This window comes from Solea senegalensis, linkage group LG2 (genome assembly GCF_019176455.1).
Source record: "Solea senegalensis isolate Sse05_10M linkage group LG2, IFAPA_SoseM_1, whole genome shotgun sequence".
NCBI classification, from domain to species: Eukaryota; Metazoa; Chordata; class Actinopteri; order Pleuronectiformes; family Soleidae; genus Solea; species Solea senegalensis.
The window spans coordinates 21,945,359-21,961,274 of NC_058022.1; the positions used below are offsets into that span (position 1 = coordinate 21,945,359).

Here is a 15,916-nt window from a genome sequence, read left to right on the forward strand (position 1 = left end):
GAGGGGAATCTGAAACAACTGTCAAACAGTGATGTAGCTCCAGCTCCCACCAACACACTCAGCTCAGCAGAACTACTGCGGTTCGCTAATAAGGCTTGTTATCATTATCATAACATGTAAAAAAAAAAAGAGTCTTGTGATTGTGATTTATCTTATTTAGTGACAGGACAGAGGCCTTTGTCAGTGACATTCCACTCACCGGGTGGACAAATGAACATGAAAGAAATTACTGTTTGCTATTGTCTCTACTCTAAGCTTAAGTTTTCACAGAATCAAGTCAATATTGACACATGGAGAATCATTGAAACTAAATTAAACTGTCTACAAAATAGACAAACTGAAAAATCCTATTTTAAACCTACATCGTCAATCTTTAGACATTTATTCATCATTGTAATTGAGCAATTTATTTTCTGTTGAATCTATTATAACCTGTCACACTGCCAGAAAAATATATTTTTCAAAAAAAGTAAAAACTTACTAATAGCAAATACGTGAAGAACAGTTTATTTGACATTATAGACACATCCTAAAGCTTTTTATTTTTTATTTTAATGAACCATTACTCTTCTTCCCCTCTGTCATAAATGAAGTACAGTATTGACAGCTGCAGCACCATCAAATAATTCTCTCATCAGATGAGTACAAGTGCAATACATCGTCCTTTTCCTTGAGTAAAATGTCACATCCATTCATTACAACGTTCATATTTTTATTTACTTTCATGACTGAATTCCTTTTTTTTTTATTTCACGATGTACAGCCATTTTTATATTCCGGAAAAAGTTATATAAAAAGGTTGTCCTACATTTAGGACTCTCACGTGACTCTCCCTCTGACAGCCTCACACAGTTTCTAGAAGGGAGCAAAGTTTCATGACCTAATTAGAGTTAAGTTTTGTCCCTCTCCTCACTGACAAGCCTGAACTAATAGTCATATCCTCATTTTTTGATGTGAACTTCAAATTAGGCAACTGAATGGATCAATTGGGTAACACTTTATATTAGGCTACACGTATTCACCAGTAACTAGCTACTAACTAGCATGTATGTTGATGGGAAACTGACCCATTTACAAAGAAGTCATTACAAAGCACCTATTAACACCTTATTGTTCATGACCATATTCTACCATTAGAGCTCTTAAATGAGCCCATTATAAAGTGTTGATATGTGGATATTTCGTTAATATTAACACATGTAATTTGTGTTTTGTTCAAATACAATAGGTGGTAGATGTTTATAAAAAAAGAAAATCCTGGCTTCTCCCTCTCTCAGGGTCGCCACAGCAGATGAGGATTTTTTTTAACCCTTCCATTTATCCGGGCTTGTGACTGGTACAAGATGTACAGTGGGTGTATGTACCCCCTGTGGCTGGGGTCAATTTTAGAGTGTCAAGTGAACAATGGGGATTGGGTGCCTTGCTCAGGGTACCCCAGCCCTTGACCTGCTGGCGACTTGAACTGGCAAACCTCTGGTTACAAGCCAAATTCCGCTTGGCCATGGGCTGCTTGAGACAATCAAAGGGGATTTCCAGACCAAGTGTCCCATTCCCCTCTCTCTGTGGATGCTCTAAAATGATTTCATGTTTGCCCTCATGACCTGTGGAAGTAGATCTGAAATAAAACACACCACACTCTCATTCAACGACCTCAAAATAAAACAAAAGAACTCCACCCTTCTTCTAAATGTTTCACCTTTACCGCCCCTTTGTCTCAAAACTAAATCCATTACATTTTTTTCCCCACAAATTAATCCTCAAGGTGACCACAAAAAACAAAGACAAAATTAAATGTCTTTGGTAAAATGTGGGGGGAAAAAAGAAACAAAATAATCATTGTTTATTCCAGTAGCTAGGTAATAGATGAATATTTGCTGGCAATTATTTTTATATAATGAAAAAAAATGTACATATTTGTCTTTGAGAGATGCTATTTGCTGTATACATATGTGCTGAGATGAGTCGACGGCCCCATACAGGACATTTGGAACTACAGCGGCGTCCAGTATACAGAGTTTTGGTGATGTGCAATCCAAAAACGGCATGCTATTTTAAAAATGAGGAACTCCATGTACTGTACTATGCAACCGCAAACTGTGTACATCGCTTCATGCTGTGGCTTCTCCAACCAACCTTTTTCCACACATCTCCATCTGGACTTTTAGGGGAGTTTCTGTGTTAGTATTTTATTTTATTTTCCTGTGGAAGATGAAAACCTAAGCAGCTAATGCGGTATTGCATGCATAATATACCATTCTAATTTATAAAAACAAAGAAGAAAAAAATAATGAATTTGGAGGAGGATGTGTTTAAGGCAAGGGAACAAGTGAGTTAAAACATTTCTTTTTCAAAATAAAAGCGTGGTTCTGAAGTTGTCTCAATTATGTTTTCATGTTTAGCTACTAATTTATCACAAAAAACTTAGTCATTTCCAGCACTATCTGTTGTGAAAGCCCAATTGTTATGCTTTTTATTTTTCTCCTTTTACGGACAGGACTCAAACATTCACAAAAACACATGAAACTGCCCCAAATTCTGTCATTAGCCAGGGTCTCAGAAAAGTTGGAACTGGGAGCAACCGCTAATTGCTTAATTAAAATAAACATCTATTAAACAACACTTATGCTGCGTTCCATTTACATCAGAACACAAGTCTGAAGCACAAATATATATTATGGGTTAGTCATTGTTAGAAATACTGATCAATAACAATGCTTCACATGGTATTTTGCACACACAAACAGCGTAGCTAAATGTCTACTGTTAAACAACAAACAGTACTTGGTTTACAACTGATTAACTGTGAAACAAATACACAAGATCTCACATAAAGAAGAAGATAGGAATCCCCTAAAATAGTTTATAACAACATGGAAAATTTAAATAAATGCACTATTTATTTAAATTTGTCCGTGACTACCGTGTGTAATCTGCATTCAAATGTAGTTTAAAAACGTTAACTTTCTCACATATTTTCAGCCTGATGCTGGTGGACTGTCCTGATGCCGGCAGAAACAGAAATGCCTCCACTCGCTTCGATGTAAGTTGTGCTAACTTTACCAGCGCTTAACTGTTTCATCATAAATAAGCATGTTTTGTTTTCCCTGCCTCCTCTTTCAGATGCCGGACACTGAATAAGCCTGGATTCAGACAGGTATTACAGACTTAAAACATTTATCTGAAAGAGCAAAAAACATGAACAAACACGGACACATATAGACAATGCTATGCGAATAAAAGAGTAATAGAGAAGTTTGCATGTTTAAAGGAGAGACGGCCAAAATTCACACACAAAAAAATAAGTGCCTGAAAAGTGAAAACTTTTTGTTGTGTATTTTAATTTTCATTTAAGTGAATCTTTTAAAATAAAGGCATTAGGCATGAGAACGGTGCTTTGGCGTGTCCTAGTGGTGATATGGGGTAACCGCATATCACCACAGGGCTATATACACTAGATTTGAAACTTGGGGAGCTCCTCTTGGCTCCCCAAGTCTGACTGTATCATTATCAACACATCTTTTTTCTGTATGTTTGCTCAGAAACTCTCGTGAATAATAGGCAAGGCGTAGAGACTAGGTGCATATCACACATACATTGTGGACGCCAATCAGCAGCGCAACTCGTCAAAGTGTGAACCAGGCTTTGGATTTTTATTTTCCTTTTGCCACTCCTGGTGCAACACTCCCACTTATTCGGCCTTGGGTCAATTTAGTGTCCAATTAACAATGAACAACCTTGCTCAGGGGTACCCCAGGCCTTGACCTGGCAGGGACTCAAAGTGCAACAAACAGGTCTTAGAATAAGCCTTTTATCCGCTATCCTCCACAACACAAATTTGGCAGAGAAGTGAAGCATTCATTATTATTTTTTTTTTTATATATACATGGATGTGCATACATACATAGATGTGCTGTATGAATGTGTGAATGAATGGCTAAACTGTAGTGTAAAGCAGGTTTGTGTGGTCACCAAGACTAGGAAAGTGCTATATAAATACAGATCATGGGTGGTGACAAGTGTCAGGGGTGATTAGTATGACACAAGCATAGCGGCAAGTCAAAGGGAAGGTCTACAAGACAATAGTGATACCTGCTATGACGTATGGCTTGGAGACAGTGGCACTGCCTAAAATACAGCATGCAGAGCTGGATGTGGCCAAGCTGAGGATGCTGACATTTACGCTGGGAGTGACCTGGATGGACAGGTTTAGAAATGAATGTATTTGAGGGACAGCTCAGGTTGAACAGTTTGGAGATAAAGTAAGATAGGCAAGGTTGAGATGGTTTGGTCATGTGCAGAGGAGGAATAGTGATGATAATGGACAAAGGATGTTAAAGGGAAAGAGTAATACCACAGAGAAGGTTCATGGATGTAGTGAAGGACATAAGAGAAGAGGACACAAGAGATACCCCTAAAGGGAGAAGCCAAAAAAGGATGCAATAGACCTGTCCAGGACACACCCTCTATGTGGAGGATAAAGCGGTAGATAATTAATACTTTCTGCTTTGTTAAGGCCACTGTGGTTGAGCAGATAGGAAAGGTGGGGTATGAAGGACTGGGAAGTGGAGAAGTATTTTAACTGCACAAGATGCATCATGGATCCTCTCACCATTAGACGACACTTCTAATAGGCAGAGTGGAATTCTGCCTCTACGTCACACTATCCCTGATCTCCGGAGTAAGATTGCAGAGAAAAGCAACCCTGCTGCGATGGCACCAATAAGCAACGCTGCTTTCAGCAGAAAAGTAGCACAGTAGCACCACTGACGCAAAGGTGTAGGAGGCCACACGTGTTCCGGTTCCTCAGCAGGTTCATCTCTCATCCATGTGTCAGTCAGTGCACTTACCTGAGCATCTTCATCCTGCCTTGGATCCTGCTCCTGATGGACGGATTGCTCTGTGCTGCTGCTATTACAGTTGCGTTCCCACCTAAAATTCTCAGCCCACAGTCTGAGGGTATTGCTAATGGCTTGTTGAAATTCCTCCTGGTTTATAGACATGCTAATAGTGTTGCTTTTGCCTTAGTTCACTGACCTTCATTGGTGGTTTTTAGAACCTAATACTGCATTGATTTAATCTCAATTTATGACATCACATTACATCAAAGGCGTGGGGGCGTGGCTTGCAGGTTGGGCAAGCATTGCATCTCTCAGTGTATAGCCTGCCTGGAAATTAGAATAACTTGAGGAACTCTGAAGTCTACTGAAGTTTGGTCAAGAACAGGATTGACTAAAGCACATATTGTATGTTTTGTTGGTATCAAATCTGTGAGATGAGTTTTGTGGCAGGAAATTTGTTGGAAGTCTGTCCTTTTAGTCAACATTTTTTGGGTAAGTGTAATACCATTACATGTCATTTAGCAGACGCTTTTATCCAAAGCGACTTACAATGGAATTGAGTACAGTCAGCGAGGGGTGGAATCGAACTTGCGACCATTGCGACCATGATGTTTTTCGCACACAGGGTACCGGTCTTAACCACTGAGCCACTCCCAACATACTGCATGTTAGATGCTGGAAGTATCTTGTGTTTATACTGCTTTCCAAGGAAGAATTCGATTATTTTTAATCACTTAAAATAGTTCTGGTCCTATCCAAAGCAGTGAAGTTGACCCATGATAACCATTGAAGAAAATAAGAAAATACCAGTTCTGCCATTGGCTGGCAAAATTTAAGATGTGATAAGTATGTTAAAATCTTAATGTAAAATCATTGTTGTGTTGACACTGGGTACAGTGCCATGCATTTTTTGTTCTCCAATGGTTATTTATTGTGGTGACTGTGAGATGACAGTTATATGGTCAATCCACTAGGTCGCACCACAATTTCATTAGTTACCAGTAAGGTTAAAAACACTGTAGAGCAAGAAAATAGTTCATGCCAAGTCGTGTGAGAAATGATGTGACTGAGCTGCACACAGTGTCATCAAAGGAAAAATAAACTTCATTGTTCATTCAGACGTCTCTCTTGATTTACCACATTTATTGATAGCTTTTATAGTGGAAGTGAATATCCAACGTTCACCACAGTAGATCTAACAAACGTAGACAATTCGTAACTGCAGCAGTTTTGATTTAATATGCAGTCGTTAACTATGAATTGTTTTGTTTTGTTACAGACTTGATGAATGTCTCAGAGACATCAAGTCCTAAATGCCCTAAATGACTCGGAACAAAAAACAAGGTCATTATACCCTAAACACCTTGGAGAACAACTTAGATGACATTGTCATGGCTTCCAGCTCTACTGTGAGGAACCTTGGAGTTATTTTTGACCAGGAAATATCATTTGATTCACACAAACTCATTTCCAGAGCAGCCTTCTTTCACCTGCGGCGCATAAAAATTAGAAACACTTTGTCCTCAAATGCTGAAAAACTAATTCATGGGTTACCCATTACATCTAGATTGGATTACTGCAACTCATTACTACCTGGATGTTCCAACAAGTCTATTAAAACCCTCTAGTTAATTCAAAATGCTGCAGCACAAGTTTTAATAGGAACTAGAAAGTTACTATATCATCCCAACAGATCACTTCGGTCCCAAAATGCATGCTTACTTGTGGTTCCCCAGAGTCTATAAGAGTAGAATGGGAGGCAGAGACTTCAGTTACCAGGCTCCTCTCCTGTGGAACCAGTTCCCAGTGTTGGTTTGGGTGGTGGACACTCGCTCTATGTTTAAAGTTAGACTTAAAACTTTCTTTTTTGATAAAGCTTACAGTTAGGGGTGGCTCAGGGAAACAATCACCATCTCTTAGTTAAGCTGCTATAGACCCAGACTGCTGGGGGAATTCCTGTGGTGCACTCACACTCACTCTCTCACTCAGGGTATGAACAGGACTTCATTACATCACATTATTTCTCTCCCTAGTTTGTGTCTCTCTGTCTTCATCTTGCAGCCTGCAGGATCCAGATCCAGTTTTGAGGCTATTATTATGATTATCATTCATATCATAACGTCTTTATTATGCTGTAATTAAAGTTGATATCGGTACAATTTTTTATTAACAATATCTGCTGTTGCCTGTATAAATGAGATTGTAGCACTCTAAACATGTCGTAACTCATTCAGAACTGTCCTGTCTTCCTGATATGAATGGATTTTCAGTTATCTGAATTACTTTATTACAAAATTGATTTAATTGCAATAGTATTCTTTAAATGTTGTTAGTTACTCCCTCTGGACACCTCCATGGCCAAAATGCCTGATTGACTTACATTAAAACCATATTTATTAATTTCACTGCCATTACAGTTTTACACCAAGCCAGTGTTTTACTCTCATACATACAAGGAAGATGATGTTTGGCAAATGATAATGGCTCTGTCACAGTGGAAAAACCCCAAAACAGACTCATCTCAGTCTCACTTCTGAGCCCATGTGGTTTCTGTACTAATTGTAGTTTATAAAAATCTGTCTTGGGCAGACATAAATACAAGACATATAAATATAAAAGTGACGTGGTTAACAGTCCTGGATTCCCAAAGACCCTGAAGTAACGTCCTCCTGGCTCATTCTGGAAAAAGCAGCTTGATGATCTGTTCAATCGAATGGTTCCCTGGAGAAGAGAAATATGAAAATTGTGATTTGGCTCACAGTCAATATTTTGTCAATACACCCAAATTAGTAAATATCTTTCTGAAAATGACCACTTTCTCTTCTTTCTCTTCTTCTTCTATATAGTTGACCCACCTACCAGCAGGGGCACCCACAAAAACAAAAGGCTCACCATATACTGTTAATGCCTTCTTAAGTATAAACCATTTCTGACTAGAAAGAAAAAAGTAGGAGACTGAGGAAATAAGCTTTCTTTTCTGTGCAAAGGTGAGAGCAAGCAGCATATCTAAAATATAAAATATAAAATATCATGGACTTAAGCAGGTGTATATTTTATTACGTGTTTTTGTGTCTCTGTTTTTCTCTTGCGTCCACTGTGACAACCATGTTCTCAGTTTTCTGGCAGTTTAATTTTGCCAATTGTAACATGGTTTTCCACGTACCAGTTCACAGCAGCTTCTCCTCTGCTCAGTCTTCCTTCAAATTGTCAATTAGCTTCTGTGTCTGATGGGCAAGCCTCCTCTTCTCAGCCTGCTGCTTCTTCAGAGCTTCATCTGCTTTCTTACTCTGGTATATCTTCACCCCAGCAAACGCTAAACACAGCAGCAGTGTCTTCAGGGCCAGAATGTATAGGAGAACGGGGACATTGTCCAAAGCCTGAGAAAAGCGTGGACACACACACACACACAACTTAAGCCTCAGCTGTGTACATTGAAGTAGCAAGGGGGAGGTGGTATGTGTGTGACTGAGTGAGAGAGAGGGACAGCTGCACTCACAGACCACACTTCAGTACATGTGAGCTTTAGTACAACTAATAACAATGATAATTCCGCCTACGAAACCACTGAGGTAGATAAACGAGCTGCATTTGTCCGTTTTATTATGATTATTACAACCTACACTTAAGGGCTCAAAGTCAGTAAAAAAGAAACACATCACTGCTAGCTTGCTCAGCTGTAGTAACATTAGCATTCAACTGGAAACGTCTGAGACAGTTACACAAAAAAAAAGGCAGCAACAACTTTTCACCCGGCCGGAAAATACCTGTTTAATTATTTACCAGGTTTCTAAATAGAATTTTGTGGGATAATTACCTTCCAGTTGATCATTTTCGCTTCAGTCGTGGTGACTTCTCCTGTGCACTGTTGAGGCGATAGCGTTAAAAATACTCTTCTGCAGGGCGGGGCCTGCCAGTACGAGCCAATCAGAATGCAGTCTGTTGTACGTTATCTGTGTTGCGTTCACTGTCCGTGTCAGACACATACTATTGCAAATGTTCCACGTCTATATTTGGCAGGCCTCTTAGTATAGCTCAACCACTGTAGCAAAGATGTCCTAGATTAATATTATTGACAACGCTATACATTGATGTACGCGCGAGATGTGTTTGAATTTCATTAGTGGCGTCTTTTTTATGTTTCGTTTCTGTAATTTCCATTTTCCTTGTTAAAGTGAATGTATCACTGTCCTTTCCCTTCACAACATACTGTATATTAACACCTCTATGAATGTTCGAGCAAACTCTCCCTCTCTCTCTCTCTCTCTCTCTCTCCCATTTAACAATATATTGAATGAAAGTCTGAATATTATTAAAGAAAGTCTGAATATATTTAAAGAAAGTCTGAATATACTGTATACATGAAAGTCTGAATACATATTAACAAAGTCTGAATATATATATATATATATATATATATATATATATATATACAAAGTCTGAATATATGTATGAAAAGGTGAATATATATATGAAAAGTCTGAATATATGTATGAAAAGGTGAATATATGTATGAAAAGGTGAATATATGTATGAAAATGTGAATATATATATGAAAAGTCTGAATATGTGTATGAAAAGGTGAATATATATATGAAAAGTCTGAATATATGCATGAAAAGGTGAATATATATATGAAAAGTCTGAATAGGAAGGAATTACATTTTAAAATGACATTAAATGAATGATCCAGGTCAGCCATCACCATATGTCCCCAGCTGCCCTTCTCCACAGATTCCTGCTCATGACAAGTATGAGTCAGTGAATCTGTTCACAGCAGCAGAGGAGCTGGAATCCTTGGGTCTCTGATCTGGCTGCATCCCTGTGAGCAACCCACTGAAGATGGTGTCATTGTGGCGTTTCCCTCCCCAGCCAGAGTTCATTGACTGCATTTCTGAGTCTATCTCCAAAGTACTTTCAGCTCCACCCTTTTTCATATGGAAGCCAGAGAATGATAACCCAGTGAGAAGGCTGAGGAACAGTTACCCCCTACCATTCATTGTAGGTCGCTTAAGCCTTAAATTGTCTTTACAGGTGTTGGGTAGACCTTGTGTGATTGTGGGCCACACTGTACAGTATTACCTGTTGTCTTCCAGGCTGTGCTGCAAAGTTTGCCACAAGAAGTGATATGCTGACAAACCACTGGGGCTGTTAAAAGATTATTTAAATAAACAATATTTACAATATTTACAATATTTAAGCGCTAATGTTAAATAAACATAATCCAATTCATTACTGTCTCTATGTGCCATTAAGACAAGAGAATAATGTATATTCATCAGTAAAACATTGTAACAACTGACTTCAATTTCGGTTGAATGTGTTACAAATGAAATAAGAAACTCTGACCTAACCAACCAAATATGCACCACCTTACCTTTATTCCTAAGTAACGCTGCTGTCCACTACAAATAAGTCGAGTTATAAAGAACAAACAGCAGCAAAGGAAGCATAGACAATCTCTGGCAGTTTGTTTAAGTCGAGTTTTGATTGTTTTCCTTCATATGTGTCGAGTCATTTATTATCTGTCATTGTTAATATATTGTCAATGAAAATGAGAATACTATACTATAGTAGCCGTGTAGTATGCCACATAATTCACAAAAACTATACATAAGCATGTTTTTTCTATGAAGTTATTGAAAGCGGTCTGGGGATGCATGGGTCCACATTCATTTGCATGTGATGTGTGAACACAATCCGTCCTCATGATGCATTAAAGGACCGCCTCTTCAGATGACCTCTGACCTGCTGCAGTTTCACACACCCAGTTAAAAAACAAGACACAGCTCTCCTGTGTTGATATGAAAGCATAGGAGTAGACCAATGTAAAGACACAGCCATACGTTAGATTTAGTGCCTTTATAATAGCATTTGCAGATTTTGTTACAGTATTGGAAATATCATGGATGACAGTAGGAAGGAGAGGAAGAGAGGAGAGGAGAGGACTTTATTGACATTATACAACTGAAATTGCACAACAAAATTACAAAGTCAGATGGAGGATTGATCAGGCGCTGCGACTGAGCAGAATCCCCCCAAAACATACTGTATATTAGATTTGTTTACCTTCATCATGACACAGTTGTCACCACAAAATGCAAATGTTTTTTTTATGAAACATTTTATTTAGCATGAATAGTCCCACCATCCCATACAAACTCACAATTCACTGTAATCTGCAACATGTTTGAATCTAGTCAATATGATGTTTGGGCCTCATTCCCCAGAATCTTCTGCCACTTGGGAGTCCGGTCTCGGTTTGGCCAGGTTAGCCCTGATGCGAGCCTGGTCCACAGCGTCCAGCAGGTTTTTGGAGTCTAGAGCCAGAGCGTGAGCAGCTGCCAACATCTGTCGCTGGCACTCCTCCTTCAGTGACGTGACTGAGTTCTGCTGAGCCAGTCGCATCTTGTTGATCAGCTCCCCTAAGTCCTTGTTTAGCAGCTTCTTAGTGCCTTCAATCTGAAATGGAGAGGAAATACACTTATCTCAATTATTTTTTGTTGAGATGCATGTCTGCATTTTTTAAAATCGGTATGGCTGTAAATTAGTTGGTAAATAAATATGCATCGACAGTTTGTCATCTTTAAAAAGTGGGTCTCCAAACAGAAAGTTTGGGAAATACTGATGTAATGCAAAGACACTTTACTAAAATTCATCATCCAGGTGTTTCAATGGATTTTTAAAATGCATACTGGAATCCTGTCATTTAAGAATAGTAGGAAGTACAATATAATACTTTATTCGATGAGGAAAGGAGTGAGGCTCACCTCTGTGGTGACAGAGCAGTGTAAAGATGGCAGGATCTCATCAACACTCTGTATCAGGTTACGGAGTGTGACACCCACTGCCTGGTCGGTGGGCAAGGATTGGGGAGTCGGAACAGGAAGAGAGTGAGGGATGTGGAAGAATGGGAGGGGAAATACAGTCCAAAGGTTAAATGTAAATTGTAAATACAATAAGAGCACTTAAACACTTTGTCACCTTTGTTTTACATACAGCCTGAAATGTGTATGTACCTGCTTATAGCTATTACCATCGTATTGTCACTGAGATACAAGATATAGCTCAACTTGTTAAATAGGACTGAACCGTGTTGCATTTAAATTGAAGCCAAATCCTAAATCTAGATCAAATCTGGATGAAACTTAATGTGATGATACCTATCCTGTACACACATGCTGATACTAAGTTTGACAGAGTTTTGACCATTATAAGACATTGGGTTTCAAAAGTGAATGGGAACATTCTGTATAGTGTGATCACCTACCCATCACAAAAAAAAATCAGATTGATCCGTGAAAAAGAAATGTCGGAAGGACAAATTTACAGATAGTCCAGATTGAAAATGTAACATATAAATATTTAGGATTTTGGTCGGATGACAAGTTTCGTTAAAAATGCATCTATTATGTAATTTGAGAGAAGCTGCTACCCCCAACTAGTTTTTTGTTTAATCTTTACTGATATTGTAAAATGAGGAAAATTTATATCTAAAATATTATCATAAATATTATGTTAGAAGACTAAATGACCTCTGCATTTGGGTGCAGGGAAAACCTTAATATATTGGTCTCTGTTATCGGCATATTGGATATCGGCAAACAGTCCAGTCTTGTGGATCCTTGTATATGTGTTGTGTATTTTTTAATTGATCTGTAACTGTGAGCTGTGTTAGCCATGGATGTCTTACTCGTAAGACTTCCTGGTTAAATAAATGTGAGATAATAGCAGTGAATCTGTTGTTGCTGGGCATACTTTGACAGCACTGGGATACTCAGAGGCGGACAGAGTGCTGACATCATTCTTCAGATGGACCACCTGTTGCACCATCACCATGACCCCAGTGTAAACCTGATCCCCTGACCGGTCCAGCTCAGCTGTGGGGCGAGGCTTGAAACACAAATCAAAAATAATTTTTCATGGTTTATACTATTATACTATATGTACATATATCCTATATTAATTCTTGTTGATATTTTCAGAAAATAAGAACAATTAAAAGCTTGGTTTTCTTTACCTGTGTGACTGGAGGAGGCATTGGTGGCTTCTCCGGAGGCCCTGACACACAGAAAAGACATCAAATTGTGCTTCCAGGCTTAAGGGGGAATTCCAGTATTTTTAAGTGCTATTCACATACACATACACATTTATAAACATAGAGCCAAGGTTGAAAAATACCAGAATTCCCCTTTAAATGTTTTACAATTTAGAAAAATTTATTTACTTATTCTCTAAGTGGACTCACCATTTTCTGGGCTTTTTTCAGGTGGCTGAAAAAATACAGACAAAAAATCAGGAATGTGTGTGTGTGTGTGTGTATGTCATTTTACTTTCTACTGCCACAGTGTGGAGAAGAATAAAACTACACTGCAATGGCTACAGGAAACCATAGTAAACCAGTGGCCAAAGGTCAAACAGTGTGCTTATGTGTGTGTTCTTGTATGTGTAGGAGGACCTTTAGGACCTTTTCTGACATAAACACTGACCTTGTCAGGGTCAGTAGTCCTCATGGAGACTAAAACCTGGTCCTAATGAGGCAGAAACTAATTTCTGAGGAACTGGTTTAGTTTAGGGCAAACATTTTAATTACAGTTAGTGTAATGTGAAATGTGTTTTAAAAAATACGTTGTCATAATTATAATGGCACAAATCATTTTTTATTTGAAAATTGCTTTCTCTGGAAGCAATATTTAAAGGCGACATAGACCGGAAACTCCAATTAACGCTGCGTTTGTGTGTGTATCTGCGTCATTACCTCGTTTATGAAACCCTAAAGTTTCAGAACAAACAGTTCAGCCACTGCTGAGAAAATAGTGTTGTATTGTTTTCCTGGGCTCTGTGAAGCGGATCGGCACTTCCTTAATTTGATGTCGTCATCAAAAATCCTCACCACTCCTCTCACCACCATAGCGCCTCCTGGTGCGGGCACTAGTCCGGGCACATCCGGTTGCGTACATTCAACCGCAGAAGATCAAGAACTACTCTCGTTGTAGCTGCTGAGATGCAGAGCATCCACCGTGCCAGAGGGGGAGCTGTGTATCTGAGAGCTGGCCTATCTATTACGTCACTTCCAGGTACCTGGCCAATCACAGGACAGTGGGAAAGCTCTCGTTGGCTGGCCAATCACAACACAGTCCACGTTCTGGGGGTGTGGTTTTGAAACACAAAACTGAAACAGCCGCTCTGAAACAGCGCGGCTGACTAGAGCGTCAGTGAGGAGATATTTTGATCGGCTCGTTTGCAGCGATTAGGAGGTTTTTAACCATGAAAACAAGTTAATATATGTAAGTAGACCTCCATAACTAACATATATGTGTGATACAAGCATTCGATGTCACCTTTAAGGTATTTGTATTGCTGAAAATGTATTGATTCACAAAAAAGTGAACCATTTGTTCTAATATTGATACTTCTTTCAATAAATGTTATACTTGACACATTGTTACAATTTTCTTTTGAGTCGGGGCGGGAACTTTCTTCCTCCCTCCAAAGGGGGGCCCAACAGAAAAAGGTTTGAGAACCATGATAAAATAAGAAATACTGGATTGTTTTTATGTTGTCCAAATATCTGTGAGTCAATGCAGTGTCCTAAGAAGAATAACTGCACAAACCTCTGTGTGTGTGTGTGTGTGTGTGTGTGTGTGTCCGCCTGTGTGTGTGTGTGTGTGTGTGTGTGTGCGTGTGCATGTGTGTGTGTGTGTGTACCTTGATTTGTGAATTTGTGACAGGATCCTATAGGAAAACATAGAAAAGTTCATCTGGTAAGACATGTCACAGTGCCTCCTCTATCCTCACGTCACAGTGTGTGTGTGAGTGTGTGAGTGTGTCTTACCAGTTGTCTTTCCTCCTGCTCCAGCCACTGTTTATCCAGCATCATCTCTTTTCTTTGTCTTTGTAACGTGTCCTCCACTTGTGATTGTACTTTCTCCCACTCTGGCCGGCAGTCCTTCTCTGCTGCCTACACACACACATGCATACAGGTTTGTTCATTAAAATTGATATTTATTTTAGATGCAAACCTGTGATTTTATAACATTTGCAGACTTTTTAGGAATTGTTCTTCTGTTAAAAATACTTCACAGCAGCATGCTGAGTAGTGATTGTTTTAAACACCTGCATGTGTGAAACCCGGGGAAGAGTGTTGCCTTGTAATCTGGATGGCTGAAGAGAGAGGGAAAAAAAGGGTCATTTATTTGAAGGCTGTTAGGTCAAAAATTCTGGGTTCACATAAAAAACAAGCAAACAAACAAACAAACATCTATAACATGTAACTAAAGGTGTTGCCATGTTGTAAATCATACCTTGGGTGGGGGATCTGCGCCGCCGGAGAAGAATAACGATGGGATGGAGCTGGACCTGTCTGGTTTCAGATCCTGCTTCAGCTCCATCCTGTGGATCTCACTATCAAACGGACAGATGCAGTTAGTGTGTGTGAGTGTGTGTTTGTGTGTGTGTCAGGGGAAAGAATGTTTCCAACTCATTAAAGGGTAACTAAACCCCCTTTTCCAAGGCTAACACTGCCCAATGCCTGACTTTAAAAAAAGGAGTGGGCTGATGCTGTGTTCCATTTGTAGTCAGAACTCAGAATTTTAACTTGGAGCAACCTCACATACCAAGATGGCTGCACCATACAAACACTGCTTCTTTTACCATGAATAGCACTTCTGTCATATTTCATATTTCACAGCAAATGTACATGTCTACAGTAATTTTTAACAGTATATATGTTGCTACGCTGTTTGTGTGCACAAAATACCATGTAGAGCATGTTAGCAACTGGTGTTGCTAACACTGGCTAGCATGAGATACGTTTGTGTTTTTAACTTCTTCACTGGAAATTGCTGGTTTGGTACTGGTTTTATGCTGGTCATGTTGGTAGACCATAAGGATGCTGGTGGACCAGCATAGACCAGCATAAACCAAAATTGACCAAAATGGATCAACATGGACAGCATAGACCAGCATAGACCAAAGTGGACCAGCATAGACCAGCAAAAACCAGCATAATGATGCAGGTGGACCAGCATAGACCAGCAAAGACTAGCATAATGATGCTGGTGGACCAGCATAGACCAGCA

General features: G+C 39.2%; 2 protein-coding genes across 2 annotated transcripts; both read right to left on the bottom strand.

Annotated features, from left to right (window-relative positions):
* Positions 1-5,964: 5,964 nt before the first annotated feature.
* On the bottom strand, positions 5,965-8,735 carry LOC122765482 (small integral membrane protein 11A-like). The gene is made up of 3 exons (XM_044019739.1): positions 8,653-8,735; positions 8,002-8,215; positions 5,965-7,559 (listed from the first exon to the last, which is right to left on the bottom strand). Exons 1-2 carry the CDS (start codon positions 8,665-8,667, stop codon positions 8,027-8,029), a joined length of 204 nt encoding a protein of 67 aa, XP_043875674.1. The 5' UTR covers positions 8,668-8,735; the 3' UTR covers positions 5,965-7,559; positions 8,002-8,026.
* Positions 8,736-10,766: 2,031 nt separating this feature from the next.
* On the bottom strand, positions 10,767-15,265 carry LOC122765480 (protein-tyrosine kinase 2-beta-like). Its single transcript, XM_044019738.1, has 9 exons — positions 15,140-15,265; positions 14,952-14,999; positions 14,671-14,796; positions 14,544-14,570; positions 13,084-13,108; positions 12,856-12,896; positions 12,594-12,728; positions 11,606-11,686; positions 10,767-11,297 (listed from the first exon to the last, which is right to left on the bottom strand). The coding sequence occupies exons 1-9, from the start codon at positions 15,224-15,226 to the stop codon at positions 11,055-11,057; spliced, it is 813 nt and encodes a 270-aa protein (XP_043875673.1). The 5' UTR covers positions 15,227-15,265; the 3' UTR covers positions 10,767-11,054.
* Between the last annotated feature and the right edge of the window lie 651 nt (positions 15,266-15,916).

Excerpts from the sequence above, each read along its gene's own strand:
- LOC122765480 (XM_044019738.1), bottom strand. The coding sequence starts at position 15,226 with ATGGAGCTGAAGCAGGATCTGAAACCAGACAGGTCCAGCTCCATCCCA. Across the intron at positions 14,797-14,951 it reads CCCGGGTTTCACACATGCAG|GCAGCAGAGAAGGACTGCCG; the intron begins GTGTTTAAAACA and ends GTGTGTGTGTAG. Across the intron at positions 11,687-12,593 it reads AGTATCCCAGTGCTGTCAAA|GCAGTGGGTGTCACACTCCG; the intron begins GTATGCCCAGCA and ends CCCACCGACCAG.